The sequence below is a fragment of the Galleria mellonella genome, unplaced genomic scaffold (genome assembly GCF_026898425.1).
Source record: "Galleria mellonella isolate WM207_F2 unplaced genomic scaffold, CSIRO_AGI_GalMel_v1 utg63, whole genome shotgun sequence".
Lineage (NCBI taxonomy): Eukaryota > Metazoa > Arthropoda > Insecta > Lepidoptera > Pyralidae > Galleria > Galleria mellonella.
Window position 1 is genome coordinate 4,866,111 of NW_026442130.1, and position 24,759 is coordinate 4,890,869.

Below are 24,759 nucleotides of genomic sequence, written 5' to 3' on the forward strand. Positions count from 1 at the left end.
CCATAGGCTACAGTAACTGTTTACCATCAGACAGGCTGTATGCTTCTTTGCCACCTTCATGGTATAGAAAGTTAGATAACCTTATGTTACATGTAATATAATGAATGATAAATTGAATTCAATTTAATATAATTATATTGTTATAGATTTTACAGTTACCGTTGCAGCTGTTCATTATCTTTCCATTTATCTTTAATGCATGTTAAATTGATTACCAAACTGAACAGCCGTTTAATAAATTTTAAAAGTAAATACTCAAACACTCAGTACCTACAACCACATTTTGATCTTTACACATATTGCTGCAACAAACATAAAATGACTTATGACAATACAATCGATTTCTCTATAGGTGGTAATTAATTTTTTTTATAGTGTCAAGGTACAATAATTCTTTATTATATATTTTTAGATTGAGTACATGTACTTTTATAATGCTATATAAAATTAAAATGTAAATAATTATGTTCGTTGTTGTGACGTTCGATATCGACGACTATCGAGTCGTCTGCAAAAGTATATCGTTCATAAAATGTCGTAAGAGAATAAAAAGAGCACAATACACTAGTGCAAATGAAGAAAAATTGAAATAAAACTACTCGTATATCAAGTTCTAGTTAACGTAATAAAAGTAGGTTAATATCCTGTTATGGTAGACCCGTGCTCAGTACACTTTAGTGGGTTGGTATCGTATGGATTACTTAGTAAGCTTCTTTGTATTTTAATCAAACCCCGTTGTATAAACTACATTTAATCCCACATCGCCAATTGTTGGCTATTGTAGCGTGATGGCGCGAAGCCATAATCTGACCGTTTAGTATTTTGTTCCAGGCGTACTGGTTGTGAACGTTACCTGGCGAGGGAAGACTTATGTAGGCACTTTGCTGGATTGTACGAGGCACGACTGGGCGCCACCTCGGTTAGTAACGGATTATTCTTAACATAAATTATTCATAAACCTTAGTTAAATTTTGATTTTACAAATTAAGATGAAATCTAATATCTTTTATGATTTATTTGCAGATTTTGTGATTCACCAACAGAAGAGTTGGATGCACGGACGCCTAAAGGACGAGCGAAACGTGGCCGTGGCGCAGCACCCACCGATATGACCAACTTTACAGAGACTCGTTCCTCCGTCCACAGTAAGCTTCGCAACGGCGGAGCCAAGGGGCGGAGGGCGCTCCCATCTCCCACGCCATTCACACCGCCCAGACCAGATTCCAAAAGGAAGCGTACCTCAGAAGCGGAGGAGCGACCGCCTACGCCGAAAGCAAAGCGACCGCCTCCCGCGCCTTCGTCGCCTCCACCCGATCCCGTCCTACTCGAGTGTCCCGAGCCGAACTGCTCCAAGAAGTATAAGCATGCGAACGGGCTTAAATACCACCGGTCGCACGCTCACGGCGCTCCCGACGAGGATGACAAGGACGGCTCGAGCTCAGAGCAAGAGGAACCCGCGGTAGAACCTGCTTCCCCTGCTCGGCCGCCTTCCGAGCCAGCCACGCCAGCGACACCTGTAAAGTCGCCGACGCCGGCTAAGTCCCCGGAATCAAAGTGCGATAAGACTCCAGAAAAATCGCCAGAAAAGACCGAAGCGAACGCAGAGTCGCCGCAACAGCCTAGGTTTACAGAGGAGTTCGCGAGCACGCCGGAGCCGCAGCCACCGGTCGAGCGGCCGCCGACGCCGACTGTACCGTCTACGCCACCACCAGAAGCCTTGCCCACATTGCAACCGACACAATTTAAGGTTAGCACTTTTTTTTAATAGTTGATAATGGAATGGTATCTCCATGCACTAACTGTATACGCTGACATGGCGTGAATGTGTGTAGAATGAAAAGACAAGTCAGTTGGCCCACCACGATAAATACACCTGAAATTCAGTACGATGGTTTCCTAGGAGGACCACGTGGAGGCCAACCTGACAGTGTATATTGTTAGTAATGGGACTAGTAGTCAACATTACTAATAATCTCTACCCTATAAAATAGGGAATTTTAAGGTTAGCTTAGCTTAGTAATACCTACTTGTGTATTTGTTATATTAATTTGTGTACATTTTATATATGCAAATTTACCGTGTAGGTGAAACCACGATCGGCACTGATGCCGACCGAGGAGCGCAAGTCCACGGAGTCACCGCCGGATGCATCGCCGGGCAAGCGGCGCGCGCGCCGGTCTCCGACACCGGGCGTGCGCTCGCCGGCCTACTCGGACATCTCAGACGACGCCGCGCCGCCGGACGGCGCCGCCGATCCGGACCCGGCGCACCGGCCGTTCCCTGTTTATCACCAGGTGAGGGTACTACCTAAATTTACTTTTTGTTTATTTTTATTAGAACAACAAACAATCTGACGGCCACCTGATGAAAAGTGGGAACCGTCTCCTATAGACATGTGAGGGTGCCGCCCTCTGGTGGCAAGAGTGATGTACTGGTTGACGTATTTACTAGCCATTCTTCTAAATATTATATGTATATGAATGAATTTCAAAACTTAAGAGGTAAACTTCCTAATTTTATTAAAATACTTGTAAGGTTAACTGGAAGATATATATATTTTTTGGATAAGTCCACTTGTGCATCTACTGTGTATTTGTTTTATATATTAAATACATAATGTGATGTACAATAACTTTTTTTTATATAGTATATGTTGAAGGTTTAAAAATATTGTATGTACAATGCAATTAATGAGTGAAGGAATGAGTATAATAATTCTTACTAATATTGCAAATGTGCAAGTGACTTTGTTTGTTTGTAGCCTTATAGCGTCTTAATGACTTTATTATTCACTGTGAAATTTGGTATACTATAAGGGATCATCATTATCTCAGCCATTATCTGTCCACTGCTGAACGTAGGCCTCTCCAATTGACTGCCATAAAGAACAGTTTTAAGTCAACTGCGTTCACTGACTCCCAGCAATGCATTTGAGGTCGTCACATCATCTAGTGGGGGTCGTCCTACACTGCGTTTGCACGTACAAGGTCGCCTCGGTCGCATCGGTTGTCGAGACGGAGAGGGATAATAGACTACTTTTTATTTCGGTCAATAAACATATTCCGGTCATGTGGATAAAGTCGCGGGTAAAGGCTACCATTAAATAAGAAAATAAATAAGACTCGCATAAAAGCCAACTAAAAATTAGTCCTTAGCATAATACCTTAAAAATTTAAATTTGCAAAGCATGCTAACTTAACCTTTGATTAATAAATCCATAAACATGCCACTTTCACTAATAGCATTTTTGTATAGTATCAATGGAAAAGGGTTGGTTTTATCGGCTTATTTAGATTGGCGTTTCAAGGTACCCATTGTGCGGGTCAGAAGCGCTGTACAAATATGTATAGCATGTACCCACATAATATAAGATTATGTTAAAAAAACCGACTTCAGTCATGGCAAAATAAATTATTTTAATTTAAAACTAAACTGCTTAACTGATGTTGATAAAATTTTTATGAGTTCAATCTGAAACATACCTTTTCAAAAAAAAAACTATTTCCGTTTATAATTGGAGTTATGAGGTAACAAACAATTAAAAAAAATACAACCGCAGTGAGAATCTATTACTTTTTAAAAGACTATATTTTTATTTTTAAGCGACTTCCGAAAAAAGATTCGTAATTCGTGACGCGATTTTTATATATTAAGATTATGATTTTTTTTTTGCAATTAATAGGGTTTTGTCCCGTGTTAGTTCCATGTTAGTTTTGTTAAAGTAAGTGTTTTATTTTTATAGCAATCCTCCTTATGTGAACCGTATATGCTGATTTTTTATCGAATGACTATCTGTATCGGCTTAGTTGCGAAAAAATAATATTACCTACTTTATGATTTTGACATTTTTATGGAAAACAATTCTTTCTCGATGGAAAAATATTATATTATAAAATATCAATACCATTCTGATTTATGATATTCAATTTGCAGTACTATGGACAGCCACCGTATCTGCCCCCGACACACCCTCCGACGGCAGCGCCACCTCCCGTCGACAAAGGAAAGGAGGACCTCAGCAAAGGAGACCCGAAAGCTGAACACAAGGTAATAGAGGTGTATCATTTATCTAGTCTATTTTTTAATCTTCAATAATGAAGAACTAAGTTGAGTCATTAACGGGAATAAACATTAAAATATCATTGAAATTTATTGTTGCTTTGAAAGTGCTTAAGATGACCAAATATGTACAAGTTACATACATAAATAAATATTTTTTTCAAAATATTTTTTTCTTTCTTCTTTATTTTTTGCTGATTTTTATAAACTGTCCTCGTATGCTGTTTGTAGTAGGCATGGCTAATATCAGTATTCTCTGGACATTTATGAAGGAAATAAGGTCATCACCCATTTCGACATTTCCCCTACCTGTCGAAAATCTATATTTATTACAATCTGGTTCTACATTTCTGTATTATATATTTATTTACTTAGGTCTTTAATACAGGCAACAAGTTTGTAAATATAGGGTCATAGGGAGACTGTACAAAAGTCGATTGCTTGGGTACCTCTGTCCCATTCGTGTTTCAACCATGAAGCAGTTGTGTTTGCATGGCTGTGTTTCGGTTTAAAGGGTGGGATATGGCGTTAATGTACTGGGTTCAGAGGAATAACACCTGAGTCCTCAGGAATGGCAACGCATGGGGGGTATCATGGGCGAAACAGTATACTCTGTTATGTCCATAGTACTGCTCATGTCTATAGGCGACGGTTACCACTTTCCATCAGGTTGACCGTCAGCTTGTTTGCCATTCTAAGTTGTATAAAAAAAAAAGTTAAATATTTTATAGTCTAACATACATATTTAAGACTATACAAAAATAATATAATAAACAATCTTTATACGTTGTGTTGACAATATTTTAACTAAAATCTTTGTATTACACATTAGTATACCATATCCGCCGTTAAGTTATAAGCCATTAAGTTCTCTTAGTCGCCTTTTACGTTACCCATGGTAAAAGAAGGGATGGATCATTCTATGCCGGGATCACACGGCTATATACATGTATATAATACAATATATATTAGTCACCACTAATTTGTATTTACTAATTAGTAATTCATGTATTTCCAGGACGGCAAACCGGAGAGTGGTCCTCAGAAAGTACTTCCACAGCACTTCTATCCATATAATTACGTGCCGAATTTTCCATACAACGTGGAGTCAGCAGGGGCGCCGCCAGGGCCTCAGTTAGAAGATAAGTCTAAAGAGCCCGACCGCTCCAAAACCACGCCGAGCCCATTGGATAAGAGTAAGCAGCCACGTCCACCAGACGGCAAAGAGAACCCAGCGAGGCCTAATGACAACCATCAGATACTGAAGGAGAGTATAGAGATGAAGGCGCAGATGGGACCTTACGCCTTCCAGCGGCCGCCGCACGTACGTGAAGAAGAATTAAGGAGGTACGATGTTGTTTGTCATTTAAAATTAAAGTGTTTCTCTTAAAATTTGTTATAATTATTGTCTAGAAAAAGAGAAACTAACAATGAACCAACTGGTTGATCTGGACAATGAAACAATTTTTATTTTTATAAAGAAGAATAATCAAGACTCCAGTGGGAATAGGTGTAGATAAAACTGTAAAATTATGACATAAATGACGATTAACTGCAATTAAATTTTTGGGAAATAATCTATTTTTTTTTTGCAACAATGACATAATTTTTTAAGTTAGCTTCAAAAGGAAACTAATAAATTAGATTTTATGATATTTATTTTTTTTATATGCAATTATTATGACAACGTTTTTATTTGCAGATATTACATGACCTTAGAGCAGAGAAGAAAAGAGGGCGGTGGCGAATCAAAGCCGCCAGGGCCGAATCCAGCGCAGGGAAACGGGCCCCCGCCGTCCGTGGGGGCTCCGGGGGCACCGCCACAGCCCACGCCGCGGCAGCCTCAACACGCACATAAACCTCCCTCTAAAGACAAGGATGATAAACCTAAAGAAGAAATTAAGGTACGAACAGTTCTTATATGTCCGGCCCTATGTAACATAATCCGAAAGGTGACAATGCTCGATTTTGTAAATTTGAGACTATATCTAGGGGCAGCTAAATTATCTAAATATGATTAAAGTATAGATTAAAATAGCAAACTTATCCTACGTACGTAGTATTAATTTTTGCAAACAATAACATTTCAAGACATTTAAAGTTGACTTAATCTCTACTATGTTCTGTTACTTTTTAATGCTTAGAACAAATATATTTGCCTGCGTCGTAAGGCGTCTGGCGTAAAGATAGATAGGTATGCGTACAAAATATTTGGACAAATCTAAGGAGATATAGATTATTTCTCTGGCAAACCTATCTGCCATTTGACATATTTGACATGAATTTGTGATTAGTTTTTACATGGGTAGAATAGAGAAAATTGTGACAATTGGTCGGGCATATTAATTATAGTAAACATATATTTTTAGAGCCTTTCGAAGTGTCATCGTAGCTCTCGTTATTAAAACAATAATTGCTATTAACCCACAGGTGAAGCAGGAAGGCCAGAAGCCAACAACCGAGACGCAGGGACCTCCACCGCCTCCAACTTCCCAATACTATCTCCCCCCGTACATGCAGGCGCCGCACTACGGCGCATTGCCCTTCGACCCTGTATATCGGGCGCCGCTCAGTCCAATGCTGGTGGGCAGCTTCGGCGGCGGCTGGACGGTACCTAGGTACCACGCACCGGAAGACTTATCCCGACCGGGCGCTCCCGCCAAGCTCGAGTTACTTCCGCCCGCACACGCAGCCCACGCGGCACACGCGGCGCACGCGCAGTACTACGCGCCGCCGTCGCATGCGCCGCCGCATAAGATACACGAACTACAAGAACATGCAAAGTCGCCGCAGGGCAAACCGCCGCGCCCCGAGCCCCCGAAGGAGCCCCCGCGGTCGCCGCCCCCGCAGCGACACGTGCACACGCACCACCACACGCACGTGGGTCTCGGCTATCCGCTCTATCCGCCGCCTTATCCCGGTAAGTGAACAATATCTTAATCTAATAAACTGGTCTAAAATATACCTAAATAAAAAAATTTACCCAGTTTTACTAACATTATTAATATGGTCAAAGCAAAAGCAAAGCAAGCTGGTAGAGTACTAGAATTTATGCTTATTGTGTACTCATACTAACCTGAATCTGATTAATCTATCTCAATGGCATGTATTTTATTTCACCTTATATTGTATTGAAATAGGAAGTCATATTTTCTTTTTTTACTTGCGAATGGTCTCGCTATTAACCATTATTTCACCTGGTATCATGACGATTCTTATTTTCCTATCGTTTAAAAAAATTATAAGCAAACAATAAAAACCTTTAGCGTTTTAACTAAGTTTCTAATCTATCTAGACTTAGGCTCTTGTTAAGACTGAAAAGTTTAATTTTGTTTTTCATCTCACGCTGAACAAACAACTAACAGAGCTAAATAAATTACTAAGGAATAAATTAGGAACCTTTTTTAACGAAGAGAACATAAAAGAATTAACTTGCTCTGACTTGCTTTATATTAAATTAACTATGTAGATATTTACTTGTTTAGTATATTTATAATTTTTTAATTTTCATTATCGATGTCTATAAATCTCTCATTGCCAAATGCTTTCCTAATCTTTCTAATAATATATAATCAATTCTGGCAAATACTAAAAAATAACTAAAAATCAACTAACTTTCAAGCGATGGTAAACACCAGTAATAAAACTGATTCGTCATAGTAAAATCGTTGCGTATATCTAAAATTACGTAAATTGAATGTATTCAATGAATTATGAATAAGAAAATCGACACGATCCTTTTCTTACTTTGTCTGAACGTTTGAATTAGTCGCTTTATGGGAATCGTAATACGATTCATTTTTAACGGACTTCATTCACCCAACATATGTAATAGAAGGCCTAGTTATTATACATGTATTAGGATTCGTATAAATTAGGTTCTTTTAATTCCTATATAATAAAATTATTTATTGTAACTATGACTCTGTGAAAAACATCGTCTCTACCCCTCAACCAGAGGCGGCGCTTGGCCGTTCCTAACTTGTGTGATGATTGGTTGCAGGGGCCCGATAGCACACGGCGGACAAGCGGCCGAATCCCGCCCAACCCGTGTAGCTATCACGTAGAGAGATGTCATTCTAAACAGAGACACTACAGAGAGTAATGGAGATTGTGTGTTGCAGCGGCAGCGGTACTGGCCAGTACGCAGGCGGTTGTGAATTCATTCCCGACGCCGCCAAAATGAATTGATCGGATTAACGACAAATGGACCTGACTTTAATACTCGACCACAAGCCTACCCTGGTACTTTTCTTGTCACTTTGTCCAAGTGGCACAAGCGAATCTGGACTTCAAATTAGACGTGATAGTGATGTGACTATATAGACAGTGATGTACTAAAAATGAACAAGTGTGTAACTCAAATTCTCCAATTGGACTTAATCTTTATGCCAGTAGCCATAATTTAAACACTGTGATCTCGCGTAACCCACGAAATGTGTATGTGATGTGCGCTTTGAATGTCCTAGCATGTGTCTGAACTAATAGTTACCTGAATTCTTTTAAATTGAACCGAGTGTTGTGTTTTTGAGAACTCCGCCATTGGTGTTGTGAACATTGAGTGTGTGTTCGCGGCACTGTAGAGGCCGCGTGGGACTCATCGTAGCCCTCTACCGATACCTAATTTGTTTTATATATGTTTACTAGTGGAAGCACAAACTAGTTATGTAAATATTAGTATTATGTGTAAATTAATTTACATTGTTAGTGTACTGAGTAATGTAATATAAACATCGAATTCTCTGGTTCTCCATCTGGGCATTGTACTGATGTTTGAAGCCCCCACGAAATTTGATATCACGCGAATTCAGTCTAGTAAGATCATTTATTTATGAATACTGCATTCCACAAAAGCAAGCGTACCTAGTTTTTAAAAGTTAAGATAAATGATTAATATTTAAGTGATTATAGCGTAAGTTTAAAGGCGTCAATGTGATGATTACAATATGAATCCGTAGTGTGCACAAAACCTACTATGTCTCGACTATAGAGACGAATGACTTATAATAAAACGTAGAGAGCATCCTATAGAGTTGGTGTGTTTGGACATCGCTGTATGTGTATGTATGTCTGGCTTTTAATGATAACTTTTAAAATCTCATAGTCCGATATTCTCATACAAGGGATTAGTGTTTCAATATCTGTACTGTGTAGTAATTAGATACGGTGTCATTCACGATACAGCTTTGATGCAATCACCGTCGGGCGTGCAACCGGCGCTTACGACTAGTTAATTTTATTACTTTCGTGTCAAATTGTATTTTATGTCTGACGCTGGAGCCACTCAAGCTGAAGTTGCCGGCTTAAAGATTATGTGGTGGTCGTAATAAATAATACTTAACAAATATTCATGTAACTTCAGCTTGCGGTATGGTTCCGTTATCGACCGCGATTAAAGAAGTCCTCCAGTAAGAATAAAAAATTCATGGTTTTCTGTAAAATTTTTCGCGTTTATTAGTTACACTTTGAAATCCATATTGATTGATAAATATTGGATGACCACAAAAAATATATACCTCCGTTTTTTTAGTGGCCATCAATCATGACGATAAATTCATTTCAATTTATAGATTCATATTAAACTTTTTTCACTTTAAACCAGTTTTGACATGACTACGTAATATGGATATAGGCTTAGTTTGTATTTCTTAAATGAAATAGTAATAGTGAAACAACTCAAATTTTTATAGAAGATCATGTCATTTCTATTCTTACTCAGAAAGACTTTTGAGGCGGTGTCGATGGTCAAATTGTTCATTACAACAGTCTTCCAATCAGTTGATTAAAGAGTTCCACAGTCATAAACATTGCATATGTGTTTTTTTCTAAAATATCAGAACTGTTAACTCATAAACAATATTTGTAGCAATGTCACCTGATTATTTGTGATGATTCAAATTGATTAAATAGAAAAGATATCGTTGATTGCATTTCAACTTTATGTAGAAAACGTTTTATATTACAATAACGCATTATGCAAACAAATAGAAATATTATTCTTATGACATTTTGTCAATGTACCTATTGTACCTGTCTTGATTAATAAAACTGAAATTAATATTTGTATAAAAGTGGGGCCTAAAGACCTGTTTTTAAATTAATACTCTAGAACATTCGATTGACCAGTGACTGAGTTGGTTATTTTTATATAACTATCTAATGATTGTGAATACAATTTTATTAACTACTTACTTCCGAAAGGCACATTGAGACTAGTCTAGAAAGATAAAGATATTTGGAAACGCTCTGATAATAACGCGTATTAATGGTGTTTAATACTATGCCACAATGCGTGGCCGTCGTTAGTAGATATTCGTGTAGTTTTATCCTTGATTAGGCAAGCACGAGTGCCAAGCGACTATTCTAGTTTTCCTGAGATATGTTGAAGAAAACATACTTGAATAGTACTTAAGCTGTGTGCCCTCTTATTAATGTCTACAGTTTTCTACAGCTTCATCTAAATTACACATTATACCATGACACAATAATTGATTATTATTTTTGTTGAAACTGTTAATTTCGATTTGCAATATAATATATATGTAAATTTTGATAATAATCGAAATATGTTAGGGTAAGTCCGTACAATGAGTTTTCAATGTATGATTTATTTCGCACGGATTATTTCACGCGCATTCGAAATAATTTTAGAGAAAGTTTTTCCTGTTGTCGTGGGTGAGGGCGTGTGGCTCTCAGATAATAAGTTCATTATACTGTTTTATGGACGGTTTAATATTATGGAATAAAAAAAAATCGTGCGTAAAAATTCATAATGCGGGCTTACCTTTTTAAATTATATACACAGATTCCAGAGTAACAAGTATGAATGAAAAGCATGGGCAGGATATAGCTTACATGATCTCACCACAGCGCCTCCGTGCATTGTCAATAAATGCAGACTGATTAAAGATTTGATTTGTTATTAAGTTTGCAGCCGTCCCGCAAAACTGTATCAGAATCGTATTTTATATAGAATTATGACGTGGTTCTGTCCAAATTGTACAGAAATGCAATTTTTTTTTTTACCAGTTATATATAGAAGACATACGTGAGTGCTGTCATTATGTGAACAAGCAAGTAATTAATTCTAAATATGGTACTGTAACAGTTATGCGGACGGTGTGCTATATTCGGCACGAATAAGCAAACGTTACGCTTTCATTATTTTATATCCACTAGTACCAATAAGATGGTATGATACATGATCATTGTATTTATAATGCATCTGTATATGTTATAATATGAACATTTGTGTATTTTTTGATGTAACTAAACGCAAAGTTTGATTTTTCTTAGGAAAGAATTCGAGACGTTTAAAAAAAGGAATAATAAAGATAAATTATTTCTTAGAATGTGTTTTATTTCAGTAAGGTCCCTAAATTACAGTTTGGATAGCTTAAAATTATTGTCATGTGTATTATGCATGTTACAAAATGTGACTTGACTAGGATTAATGTAAAAGATATAAAACGAAGTAAATCTTTATGAATAATAATTTAAATTATTTAATTATAAATATATTAATTGTAATCAAATTAAATGTTTGCAAAGAATGGCAGTCTGCAGGCATTCATAAACTACGGTAACAGTTTACAACCAATAGAGCTGTTCGTTTGCTTGTTTGCAAGCTTAATGGTATAAAAAACAAGCCGCTGCATAGTGGGTGGACATATTTGCTAATTCTTATTAGCCTCCACTTCAAACACTCTTTGGTGATTATAAATCAATAGAAAAAAAATTATAATGAATAAAAATTACAATGTGAATCTTATTGATTTTTTATATATTTTTATTTTATTTTGTCTACTTTTACTGAGAGTAAATACAAATAATGATCTTTAAAACAAAATTTAACAAATACCGATATATTTTTTTTTTTGTCACAATGAAATAGTTTTACTTATTACTTGAAACCTCAAACTGCCATTAATAATTTATACAACGGGAAATCAATATGTAATCTTAAATAAATAAATACACTTAAAATAAGGAATTAAATTGGGATTTCTTTTTAAACAGTTTGTAACTAATCAAATTTTTCCACTATGCAGCAACTTAATATTCCGGTAACTTAGAAAATAGGTACAATGAATATCATACAAAAATTAAAGCTTAATTTCAATAAATAATACATCACAAATGAAATGTAAATGTGTTAAAAATTAATTTTTACATGAAATTAATGCAATGAAAATGGGCAATAAACACTTTGGTTATTTTATACTGCAGTTAACAATACTAAAATTAAATGGGCCCCTTTGTTTAAACATAGTAGCGCCTTGGTTTCGTCTCCATTTTATGGTTTTTCTTTCGTTTATTTAAAAAAAATATTAATAGTTTACATTTGATTATATTAGAATTGTATTTTATTCGCATTTAAATGCATTATAATTTGTATAAATACATATTGGATTATTAGTATTATTATTAATACATAGAATTCTTCAACTAGAACGAATGCCTTTTTTTCGTTCCATATTAAATCAGCATAATTGATATTTTAATAATATTTTTTTTTTTTAATATTTTCATAATTTCTATTTCCATGTCGCCGATAAAAAAAGTAGAAAACAAAAATCTAAGAAGGAAAATAAAAACCACAAAACAAAATACGTGGCGCTGGGATTCTTACATTAGTATGTATATTTCTTAATGTGAAATAAATATTATTATTTAGACGGTACAAGCAAGGTACTAATAAATTATCAAAATACTGATAAATTGTGATTTAGTTATAACTTATCTATCACTGTTCGCATAGAACGTTATTTAAAATTAAGAATAGAATCTAATTAATAAAAAAAAAAACTAAATCGATGGTTTATCTAAAAAAAAAAACTATATACATCACAAGTATCGGAACACATTTCACTGTTTGATCGATATATACAAAAATAATGTGAGTTAAGCATTTTAGAATGCAAACCCAGCAACCGAATTCTAAAATTTTATTAGAATGAAAAATGTAATCAATTTGTAAGGTTGCATTTATGGTTATTAAAGTACCTATACTTTAATAATCACAAATACAACCTTCAAACAGTGTAATCCGATATGATCTTGTTAATTTTGGAATCATTTTGTAAGACCTGTTAAATGTATTAGTCTTTAAATATCAAGCTCTCAGAGCGAAATAACTTTTGAACAAGGCGGGGGGTACATAATGGATCTTAAAATGATTCATGTAAAATGGTGATTTTCACCCTGCCCTGCTGTCTAATACAACTTAATTTATTCGAAAAACCAACTTCGGATTTTTCATTGTTAAAAACTATATAAGTACATTATATAAAATTAGAATAAAATTGATTAAATCAAATTAAATTCTGTTAAGTAGTATGCGCCAGTAATAAACCATGTTTTCTAGCTTAGTACTCATCAATGGCTAAACTAAATATAAATTTATTTTAAAAATATTTCAAGTACTTTTTATTTAGTTGGGATTTATTACAGGAATTTATAATTCGTATAATGTAAATGTAATTTTACATAATTAAATTTGGAAAAGATTTATAGAAATAGTAAAAGTAAACATCATAAAATAAAATTAACGTCATCGTGTATGATGCAGTGAGATCAATTGTTTTTTCACAACCAATACTATAAGCGAAGTCACGTTTCGCATAGAGAGTACCGAAATTTTTAATGCAACTTAGAATGACATACAAGTTGATGGGCCACTTGATGGAAAGTGGTAACTGTCGCCTATAAACATGAACAGTATCATGGATATAGTACAGGGTGGCCCAAAAGTCCTTAGAAAAGTAAAATTTGAATTAAACGAAAACGGCGCGCGTGAGCGGTGCAGGGGAAGCGGGGGCAGTAACTTCGGTTTCTGGGAATTTAGTCGCGATGGAGCGTTTCACCGGAGCGGACCGTGCGTTTTGTGTGCGCGAGTTTTATCAAAACAACAATTCGGCAACCGTTGCGAGGCGTAAATTTCGAGAACACAAAGGTTTACACAACTTTGATGACACCCCAGCTCTCCAAACGATTAAGAATTGGGTTGCTAAGTTCGAGGAGACCGGTTCGACGTTAGATAAACCGCGGTTGGGTCGCCCAAGGACATCACGTACGGAACAAAACATCGACACAGTGGCACAATCTATTCGTGAAAATCCTACACAGTCAACTCGTAAGCGTTCCAGTGCATTAAACGTATCCAGGACATCGTTACAACGGATTTTGAAGAAAGATTTACTTATGCACCCTTACAAAATTCAGTTGGTGCAAGAATTAAAAGAAACTGATGCTATTCAGAGAGTGAATTATGCTAATGAAATGTTTAATCGGTTTACTTCGTTCAATAACATAATGTTCTCTGATGAGGCACACTTCCACATTAACGGACATGTTAGTAAACAAAATTGCCGCTATTGGAGCCCGATTAATCCAAAACTTAAGCACCAGAAGCCCTTACATAGCCCTAAAGTTACAGTTTGGGCCGCTATGTCAGCCCATGGCATCATAGGGCCTTACTTTTTGAGGACGGCAGAGGGCGTGCTGTTACTGTTATTTCGGAGCGATATGTGGCCATGATCGAGGAGTTTTTCACACAAAAATTGCAAAACTTTCCAGGCTTTAATGCCCGAACATGGTTTCAACAGGATGGAGCAACTTCCCACACCTCCAATACTGCTATGCCCGTTATCCGTCAACTTTTTCCAAACAAAGTTATCTCTAAGAGAGGAGACATTTCCTGGCAACCACGTAGCCCGGATCTGACTCCAATGGATTTTTTTTGTGGGGCTACCTTAAGGCTAAAGTGTACGACTCTAACCCGCGGTCAATTAATGACCTAAAAGAAAACATCTGCAGAGAAATGGCAAGCATTTCAGCAGTGACGTGCCGCGCAGTCATCGACAATTTCAGAAGTCGTTTGCAAGAGTGCCGTGACTGTAACGGATTACATTTGGACGACGTTATTTACAAAAAATATATCCCGTTTTTCTAGCTATATTTACAAATAAAAATATTATTCATAGTGTAATTAGTTTTATTTTAATTAATTTTTTTCATTACTAAGAACTTATGGGCCACCCTGTAGAATGTGTCGCCCATTCTACGCCTGGACTAAGGATTATGCCTCTGCACCCTGAAATTTTATTGCCATATTCTATCCTTCAAATTGAAACACAGCCATGCAAATACAACTGATTTACGGCAGAAACACGAATGGGATAACAGTATCCAATTTATACAGTTTCCCAAAAGTTTACTAATAAAACCCTAATAAAAAAGATTTTCGATGTATTTTTAAACACAACCGGGTTATTCCTACACAGGTAAATTTATTTACCTACTGGAAAACCCCGGCTCAATAGTCAAAACGACCTACCAATTTATTCTGATGAAAGAAATATTTTCATCTACAACCGTATTGAGTATCAAAAATTTTGTTTAATAAAACGAAATCCTGGCTTAAATTTTGCTAGTATGATAAATCAATCAATATCATCGGGCCTTAATTGTCTTTCGCCTTCACTGAGGAATATTTGTAACGCTTTATACAATAAATACAAGCCGAGCATCCTTCGTTCCTTTAATGGCCATGACGCGGCAATACCGTAGTAGTTACCACATTTTTGATTTTTTAAATTAGGCAACCCGAGCACGTCGATCATAGATGCTTCGTATGTGTACGCTTCAGCTGGTATAACATTTTGGAATATGTGCAGGCAAACAACGCCAACCTTGTCCGACCAAATGTCTAGTATGTGTTGGACTTTCTTGTCGTTTGAGGTGGTGAAGTCCCGTTTCCAAAGGGTCAATGCTTGGTATAGATGGGAATATGGTCTTGATCGTTTACCTGAAAGGGTTAGAAGTATTTTATTATTGATACATATTTTATAATATTATTTACGCATATATATTGATATATTATTTACACATATATATTGATATATTATTTACGCATATATGCGAGAAACTCTAAAAATTAACCAGATATAAAGTGGTAAACGTTATGGTGATGAACAGCATTACAATAAACGATGACGCCCACGGTACTCCTCATGCGCTGTCGTTCCAGAGCGCAATATTTTTATAATATAATTATCAGCTGTCCAGTGCTGAACATAGGCCTTCTTCAGAAGGCGGGTTTTGCTAGTAGTTGCCACGCTTGGTAAGCGGGTTCGCAACCGCAGTTAGACTTTGGTGATGTATTAAGAGGGACGCTGCTGCCCATCCTTCGACCATTAAATTCCCTTAGTCGCCTCTTATGACACCTATGAGAAAGGAAAGTGTGGCCCATTCTATGCCGGAACTACATGGCTTTTTTTATTATTGCATGTCAGCAAATGCATTAGTAAATAAAGTATCCTATATATCAAGTTTGGCCTTAATGGAGTGTTATGTAATGCATAATTTTAAAAAGCTGAGGATCTTTAAAATTAAATAAAAAAAGACATTTGTGGTAGTTTTGTGCCACTAAATATATTCCGCCGTTTCACCCGCGTAAATCAATAAATTATCCTATGTGCGCGCATAAACTATCCTATGTGCTAAGTTAGGATATCATCTAACCGTGTATCAAATTACCTTCAAATCTATTTGAAAAGAATTTGGTATAGGTTTTGCATAAGAGTAAGAAATAACCATCTATCATTTTTATTGTTAAAAGTTAAGTAAGCACATTACATTTTAATGTAATAATTAATAAATAAATTTAATTAGATCGAAAAAGTCGAAATCAATCAATCATTACAAACTTTGTATTATTTGGGTTTACCTTTGCCAATATAAAATATAGAGTTGATAAATGTAATCCACGTTATATGGTCGGCCTGCTTGCTAGACTTCGCTGGCAGATTGTCAGTCACTCGGGGATCCAGAAGGAGATATGTGAAGGAGGTCTTTGAGGTACCCTCTCTCCATTTCTTGTTCGGATTTGCGAAGTCTGCTTGGACTTTGTTTTCTAATTCAATGTAGGGATTTAGATTTTTCATCCACTCGTGATTACGGAGTGATTTCTCCAATTCGATGCTGTAGGCTGGAAATGGTTTGACTATTTCAAATCTATACACTTTTCCCCTTATTCATAAAAACTTTAAATCTCTCATATACCTATTTTTGATATAAAACGGTTTTGTCTTTCTTTTTACACTAAATTCCCAATTTGAAAGACAATGACAAAACAGTGTAGTAGTTAGATTTGTAGAAGGTTTAATGAATTATTTAGTTTTTATGTATAAGGGGGTTAGACTTCATTTAATTCTAGATGTAACGGGAAGCGAGCTTTATTAATCATTTAAAATTTCAGGGATCGTGGGAACTAAACATGATCCTTAGTTCAATCCTTAGTTTTAAGCCTGTTAAAATATAATTCATAGAAATCAGATAGCCCAAGAGTATATGCAAAGATTTTGGTAAACACATTGAGGTATTTTATCCTACGTAGAAAATACCCTCTCATCTATAGAAGTCCTCATATGAATGGCGCAATTTGTATGAAAGTTTTAAAAATAATTTTCTATAGCTGAATTTCTACCTTTTTCAAACAACTGCAAAAAAGAGGCTGCCAATTCAAATGTATTTTTTTTATGTTTGTTATCTAATAACTCAGTCAGTTAAAACCGATTTTAAAAATTCTCTTTTATCTGAAAGGATTTTACCACAATTGAAGTCGATTTTTTTTCTGGAACACGATCTTATTTATTACCTTTGTTGATGTAGGTTTTCATAATTTTACTAGACAATTTTAGTTTCTTTACAGTCATTTTTAAATTTTTAATTAAATACAATATTACGAAATACAAATATAAATAATAATTAAAATCATGGATGTCAAAAACAAAATGACAATTCAATAAAAGCAACTTACTTTTTCCGTGATCGCGAACTACATTTGGGGTTTTCTTGAGTGCCTGCAACTTTTTCAAGTATAATGTCCTCGTGGAATCTTGTATGGGCCCCGGTCTAAAACCAAGGCGAATCAACTCGGCTCGTAAGGTGTTGTTGTCGTAATTAACGGAAGGCGGAAGTGAGGATGCCACTGAAAGGATTGTTTGGTCTGGACTTGTCTCTGCTCCTTCCTCTAGAGGCAGTCTGGAATAAATTTGAATAAAATTGTATTAAATTATAATGGTTATTGGTAAGTGGAAAATTTCTAAATTTTCAAACTACTTATAATATTTATTCATAGAATATATATGAATATTTATATATCTAAGCTTATATTTTTTTATAAATCTTACAAAAATTATAATAATTTGTGTATTTTATTAAACTTTGTGTAAAAGTTATTTGAATATTTGTACGTCACTCATCTTTCTGATATGAGTCATTTATGTTTTACTTTGTAAGGTGGAATATTGCAGCGCAATTATAGGATATGGGGGCATTTCAATTTATATCTCAGTAATAGCAACACATGTAAGGGTTTCATGTGAATCACAGTGAATTCTATTTTCATATTGACTGTAGTTGTCAACTTTCATAAGATGGGCTAGCTTGTTTTTCTTTTTTGTTGCAATATCAAGTTGCATTAAAAAAATTACACACAAACTTACACTATTGGAGAAACAAGTAGCCTTTTCTCAATCAGCACTACATCTTCATCTTTATCCTCATATTTGTATTCCTCTTGCATGCTTGCAATCATTATGCTGCCTCCTGAATAATTACTGCTCACACCACTACTGGCTGATGATCTCCTGGTATTTGTAGCTCTCACATGAGATCCTGAGGGATCACTGTTGCTACTAAATGACAACCACTCATTTGCTTTATTCTGAGCCACAGCCATAGCTTTATCCAAGTCTATAGATTTATCATCAGATATCAAGGGCTGTGAATTATCAAAAGTTAGCAAATGATTCTCAGCTTCTATACAACACATTGTTTTCTTTATACTACTCTTTGTATTGTAATTTTTGTGAGAAATATTCTGAGGAGATCCTGGTAGTGAGAAATTCTCATAAATACTCATTCTATTGTTTCTACAGTTATTATTGGAATTAGAATTTGAACAACTACAGTTGTTACTTTGATCTGCAGTTATGTCTAAGTGTTTAATACCACTTATGTCCACATCATATGGCAATTTCTTTGATAAACATGTCTTAAAACTATTGTTTGTTTCATTGAGTTCGCTGTGTTTTGAATTTCTATGTTGAGTGAGATCAAGTGTCAAGCTTTTGGTAAAATCTATATTTTTCCAAGGAGCAGATTCATTGTCTAAAATATATGTGTCACCTAAAATAGTAGGGTATAGTTTGTTTACAACTAAACTGGTCTTTTCACACCAGTCACGTACCATCTGTGACTTTCGTGAACTAGTCAAATTAATATTATTTAGTTTTTCTTCTACTAGTGGTTCATACGCGGCAACCACCTGGTCTGTTGTCACCATAACTTTCTCTGAAATTTTTAATTACATTTCTTAATATTAATGTACCATAAAAAAATTCATTTGACGTGAACAGTTTTAAAACTGTTTGTAAAAGTAAAGTAAATATTAAGTTTAGTATAGCATGAGTTTTTTAAGACCTAACTTTTTTTTTAATCTATCTTAATACTAGATTTCTTATATGGTATATAGATTTTACTACTAATTTAATTAATTTTTATCGCATGTATTTATTTCAGATATGATAACATTAATTTATATATTTAAATAACTTTATTGACCAAAAGAAAATATGGTACAGAAGGTGGACGTAATGCTTGTAGCATTCTCTACCAGTCAACCTTAGGGATGAACAGTAAATTATGAACTTGGTTCTTCATTATTGGGATAGGTAAAGAAAATAACAGCTAATATTTCAATTAATATACAACTAAGAGTGATTATAATAGACATACCTAATTCTAAAGTATATGCACATTTTGAACTTAAAGAATCATCCAATGGATCTATAACATTGTGCAAATAGTCATACACATCCCACTGTTCTTCTCTTGCCGCATAGTCAAATGCGGAGTGTCCATCAAAGTCCCGGCGAGATGGGTCACCCCCACACCCTATCAAGAGCTTCAGGTTGTCCAACCTCCCCCATATTGCTGCTATATGAACTGGAGTAATACCATCGTCATTGCTAAAATTGTAGAAGAAATTTTAATGATTTATAAAAATGTCAGCCATATTTTATTTTGCAAATATGAATTTTAATATATATAAATCCCATGTCATGATGTTCATTCACATTAATCTTTAAAACTATTTAATTAATTTAAATTTTATTTTCTAAATGTGTATGGTTTGCTTAAATTTTAGATATAGGATTGTTTTAATCCTAATAAGAAAAATTGATCTGGTAGGTGGTGAAGGAGACAGAACAAAATTTGTTAAGTCAGGTTTTTAATATATAAAATAACTTTTTTATGGGATGATAATGGAATGGTAAGCCAGTTTGGTCTATTGGACTATGCTAACAGGGGGCTAGTGAGAGATAATAAGTGAGAAAAAAAGCAGGTCAGTGAGCCTATACTGTGATGAATGCAACCAGTTTTAATCATCATGGTTTCCAGGGTAAACTGGTTTACCCGACAAGACTTAATGCTAGCAATGGGGCCACTAGTCCCCATTATTAATAATCTCTTTCCTCTTTGATTATTTATTTAGTATTTAACATATAAGTTAATGTCATAGTTAAATACTATGTACTACAAAATTTTATAATGATTGATTGAGCCATTAAGGTGCCAAGGTAACAAGTTCACTTTCATATTCATAATATTAATAAGAAATATCCAAATAAATAAACCTTACCATAAATTTGGATCCCCACCATATTTTAGTATGATTTCTGTGCATTTTTTTGATTTCTCTATGGGGTCTATGCCCACCGCGAGATGCAATATTCCAATACCTTTACATGGTACAATGTCATTTATAGATATCCTGTTTCCTCTCAAAAAAGATTCCACGAGTCTGAAATTTAAATTCGTAAAACACTCATAAGTATTCCTGTCTTATTCAAATCTAATATGAAATCTACAAACAAAAGAGTTCTCTAACAGGAAGTATGTATGACTCATCTGTGATCATGTTATTGTATTGCACAATTGTTACAAAATTATAAATAGCAGAATAATTAGCTACTATATAGTTAACAATATTAACTAATTGCACAAATAAAATAAAAAAATGAAATAAACTGGCCATATATAAAAGAAATTAGACAAGAGAATATTTCCCACCCACACGCAAAGTTTATTTAAAACTGCATTAAGAAATACCTTATATCTCCAGACTGGATTAAGTCATATAATTTAAACAAATCCCGGTACGTTGTACCCATGACTTCACATTAAATAAATAAGGAGTTTCTCCGTAAATATTGAACGTTCACAATATTCATTTCTGGAGTAGTTTTACTGGTTGCTTTCACCTATATATTAAATCTTGATATTTTATATTTAACCTTAAAATGTTAACAATAGAACACTAATTACAGTTAAATATAAAATTTACTTCTGTTTTTCACATTTTTATTATTAATGTTCTCGTAAATTTTTAAATTAACGTCACACTCAAACTTTGTTTACCTACGTTTGTTTGGTGTTGGTGCGTTTCGTACTACGCATGCGTGCACTTCGTTACATTTAATTTGGATAAATAAAATTGTCACGTGATAAGGAGAATGTTAAAATATTATAATAAGTAATTAGATTATTTTACAGATTATTTTTATAATACAATTACAATATTTACAGAGTATTTTACCTACAGTGGAAAAGGATAAAAATTAAATCAGACTGTGATTCATATTAAGATCCTTTGATAATTGTTCCGTTTTTCGGGCATCATAACATGTAAGTAAAAATTTGTAGGAAACATTTGTTATTATTGATTGATATATAATAAAAAAGATTTTTAACGAATATTATATATTTGTACCTATTTAATTTTTCGAATGAACAGTTAACAAGAAAAGTTAGTGCTGCCTCTGCGGAGTAATTTTGAACCTAAAATTAATTGCTCAGATTAGAGAGGTATATTGTCACGCAATCGTTTAAGGCGCTATGCGCTATCAATAATTCTACCGTGTTCTGTGCTCCTACTAGATTATTAATTTGACTTGATCTTAATTCAAACTTTAGTTAATTTATTAGATCTTTGCTCCAGTTCTCACTTTGTCAGGTTTATAAAATACTCAACGGAAATATTTAAGTGAGCGGATATTTTTAGTTAATTAAGCGAATGTGAAATGAATGATTTTATGTTTATAAATCCTTGTTTAACGGAAATCAATCCTAAATTATTAGGTATTAGTGGCCCGTCCTGCCTTTCTACGGGTGGACATTTTTACAACATTATAAACAGTGGTTATTGTGACATAACGATAATAGTTGGACATATAGTATCGCGAAGTTTTTTTGTTGTTATTGATATTTTCTTCAATATTGTAGAACATACTTTTGTTATATCACCAATAGCGGAAACGCAGCGCACGCGACGAAAGATATTTTATAGCGTTTTTTTACACCTTGAGTTACGTTACTAAAGTTTTAGTTAGGATCCTTATTCTTTTCTACCAATAAATATAGCCTATGTTACTCAGGGTGAATGTAGCTTTCTTATGGTGAAAGAATCTTTCGAAACGGCAAAGTAGTTTTTGAGTTTATTCATTACAAATATACACACAAAAATAGAAATCTTTCCTCTTCATAATACTAGTGTAGATGTAGATTTATTCTCCAAAAGGCTTTAAGAATTTGAAGAACTATAAAAAGATTTTAACCGTGTTCATTTTATTAATGGTTAATCTATCTAGCTCAATTAGATAAGATAGGTATAGTTATCAAAGTATTTACAGGGCATGAGTGGAATATGTTTAAATTTTTATAATCGTTGACACATATTTTAAATGTACTATTCACATTTCGATGTTGGCAATAAAAAAGTAGGTATGTACGTAATATTTACCTGCAATTTTCCATTGCGATAATGTATTTAAAATATGAGTGGAATTGTTTATTTGCCGTCAATATATTTCGTGTCTGGACATTATCGTAGATAAGAGCATTTTGGCATATTTTTGGTTACAATCATTATTGAGTTAGATACAATAATTTTATTGCCTGTGCTGTATTTTCATTGCCGTGTTTTTTTTTTTTACAAGGAAGTTTGAAGAGTAGGGACATAGGAGCGAAATTACAGGGTACCAAAGTTCTCAAGAATGGTAACTCATAATAACAAGTGCCACGCCGATCTCCTAAAGCTGGAATACAGCAAAAGCAAGCAATTAACATGTGGTTAAATTAAATTAAATTAGCACGAACGGAAATCGAACTTGAGACCTCATTTATGCAAAAAGCCCACCACTACTCCATGTATGAGTAGAGGTGTCATGAATGTCACAGTATATTCTGTGATATCCAAGACTTTGTTTACATTATTGTAGTGTTATATATTATTGTTGTTGACATAGTATAGTTTGTTTTGTTTATGGTACTGCTCGTATCTAAGTATAGGCGACGTTTCCTACTCGTACTTCCCATCAGGTGGGCCGTTAGCTTGCTTGCCATTCTATACTGCATAAAAAAAAATTAAAAAAATCTATACGCGACGTTTGCCACTTTCCATTAGACAGGTCGTTAGTTTGTTTATTATTGTAAGTTCATCATCTTTTTTAATTGGTTATAATGGAATGGTAACCCCGCCTGCGCTATCGATATACGCTGGTGGGGCACCAGTGATGGATGATAGGTGACGATGAAAAGTCAGTTAACCTATCGTGACGAATTCCACTAGAATTAACCACGATGGTTTCCATGGGGAACCGCGTGGAGTTCGACCTCACAGGGGGTATTGCTAGCAATGGATCAATTAGACCCTATTACTAACAATCCCTTTCTACCCCATTATGCATCATTGTAGCTAGGTATCTAGGTAAGTAACCCTGTTTGTGCTATCGATACGCCAAAGGGACACCAGTGAATGATGATAGATAAGGACGAAATTATATTCGTTGGCTCATCGCCCCATTTACTAGGAATTAACCATGAAGCTTACCAGGGAGACCGCGTGGAGGTCGATCTCACAAGGTATATTGCTAGCAATGAAACTGCTAGTTCTTAGTTACCACATTTTATTTTTTTAATGGGTGTAAATGAAATGGTATATATACCTGCTTGCGTTATCAATGTATGCTGTCGGAGCACCAGTAAGGTATGGTAGGTAAAGATGAAAACAGGTCAGTTGACCCATTATTACGATCCCGACAAGAGACAAGAATTAACCACGATATTTTCCAGCCGACTTAATATTTTTTGCTAGCAATGGGACTATTTTTTTTTTGTGAGTGAAATGGTATAGTAACCCCGCCTACGCTAACGTGATATGCTGGCGGAGCACCTGTGACGGGTGATAGATGAGAATGAAAACAGGCCAGTTAGTCCATCATGATGATTTCATCAGGAATTAACCATGACAGTTTCCAGGGAGAACCGCGAGGAGATCGACCTGGTTGGGTATATTGCTAGCAATAGGATTCTCAGTCTCCATTACTAACAATGTCTTTCCCCCCGCAATGGGACTATTAGAACTCATTGCTAATAATCCTTTTCCTCTCTACAACATTTTGTTAGGTGAAGAGTCAAATTGTTTAATATTTAAAGATGACTAATAATAATCCAAGTTTCAAGTTATACCGAAGCAGGAAAATCTCGACTTATGGCGACAACCCTAGAGTTGTCCAAATTGGAAAATGTGGCTTATTTTAACCCATCTAACTAATCAGATATAGTTGTCAG

General features: G+C 34.9%; 2 protein-coding genes across 8 annotated transcripts in view; one reads left to right on the forward strand and one right to left on the reverse strand.

Moving 5' to 3' along the window:
- The window catches only part of LOC113521956 (zinc finger protein 608-like), a 148,382-nt gene extending 136,971 nt beyond the window's left edge, over nucleotides 1-11,411 (forward strand). For 5 of the 6 annotated variants that reach the window (XM_026907641.3, XM_026907639.3, XM_026907640.3 and 2 more), the window contains 8 exons: nucleotides 832-919; nucleotides 1,024-1,747; nucleotides 2,085-2,294; nucleotides 3,934-4,047; nucleotides 5,078-5,406; nucleotides 5,762-5,963; nucleotides 6,490-6,979; nucleotides 8,184-11,411. In XM_026907641.3, coding sequence (XP_026763442.2) covers nucleotides 832-919; nucleotides 1,024-1,747; nucleotides 2,085-2,294; nucleotides 3,934-4,047; nucleotides 5,078-5,406; nucleotides 5,762-5,963; nucleotides 6,490-6,979; nucleotides 8,184-8,245 — 2,219 coding nt within the window. In that variant the 3' untranslated portion in view covers nucleotides 8,246-11,411. Of the gene's footprint in view, nucleotides 1-831; nucleotides 920-1,023; nucleotides 1,748-2,084; nucleotides 2,295-3,933; nucleotides 4,048-5,077; nucleotides 5,407-5,761; nucleotides 5,964-6,489; nucleotides 6,980-8,062 lie in introns of all 6 variants that reach the window. The other variant, XM_026907643.3, reaches the window with a different exon arrangement.
- Nucleotides 11,412-14,518: 3,107 nt separating this feature from the next.
- LOC113521650 (ankyrin repeat and LEM domain-containing protein 1-like) lies at nucleotides 14,519-21,656 on the reverse strand. 2 transcript variants are annotated; one of them, XM_031910009.2, is made up of 7 exons: nucleotides 21,554-21,656; nucleotides 20,771-20,932; nucleotides 19,864-20,096; nucleotides 18,570-19,419; nucleotides 17,882-18,105; nucleotides 16,790-17,050; nucleotides 14,519-15,868 (listed from the first exon to the last, which is right to left on the reverse strand). In XM_031910009.2, the coding sequence occupies exons 1-7, from the start codon at nucleotides 21,586-21,588 to the stop codon at nucleotides 15,504-15,506; spliced, it is 2,130 nt and encodes a 709-aa protein (XP_031765869.2). In that variant the 5' UTR covers nucleotides 21,589-21,656; the 3' UTR covers nucleotides 14,519-15,503. The 2 variants fall into 2 exon arrangements, with proteins under 2 accessions (XP_031765869.2, XP_026763056.2); XM_026907255.3 differs by lacking the exon at nucleotides 21,554-21,656 and adding an exon at nucleotides 21,241-21,547.
- Nucleotides 21,657-24,759: the final 3,103 nt, after the last annotated feature.

Coding starts and splice junctions, on each gene's coding strand:
- LOC113521650 (XM_026907255.3), bottom strand. CDS start 21,302: ATGGGTACAACGTACCGGGATTTGTTTAAATTATATGACTTAATCCAG. Junction 19,420..19,863: donor TGCATATACTTTAGAATTAG/GTATGTCTATTA, acceptor TAAAAATTTCAG/AGAAAGTTATGGTGACAACA. Junction 18,106..18,569: donor CTACTTGTTTCTCCAATAGT/GTAAGTTTGTGT, acceptor AATTTATTCCAG/ACTGCCTCTAGAGGAAGGAG.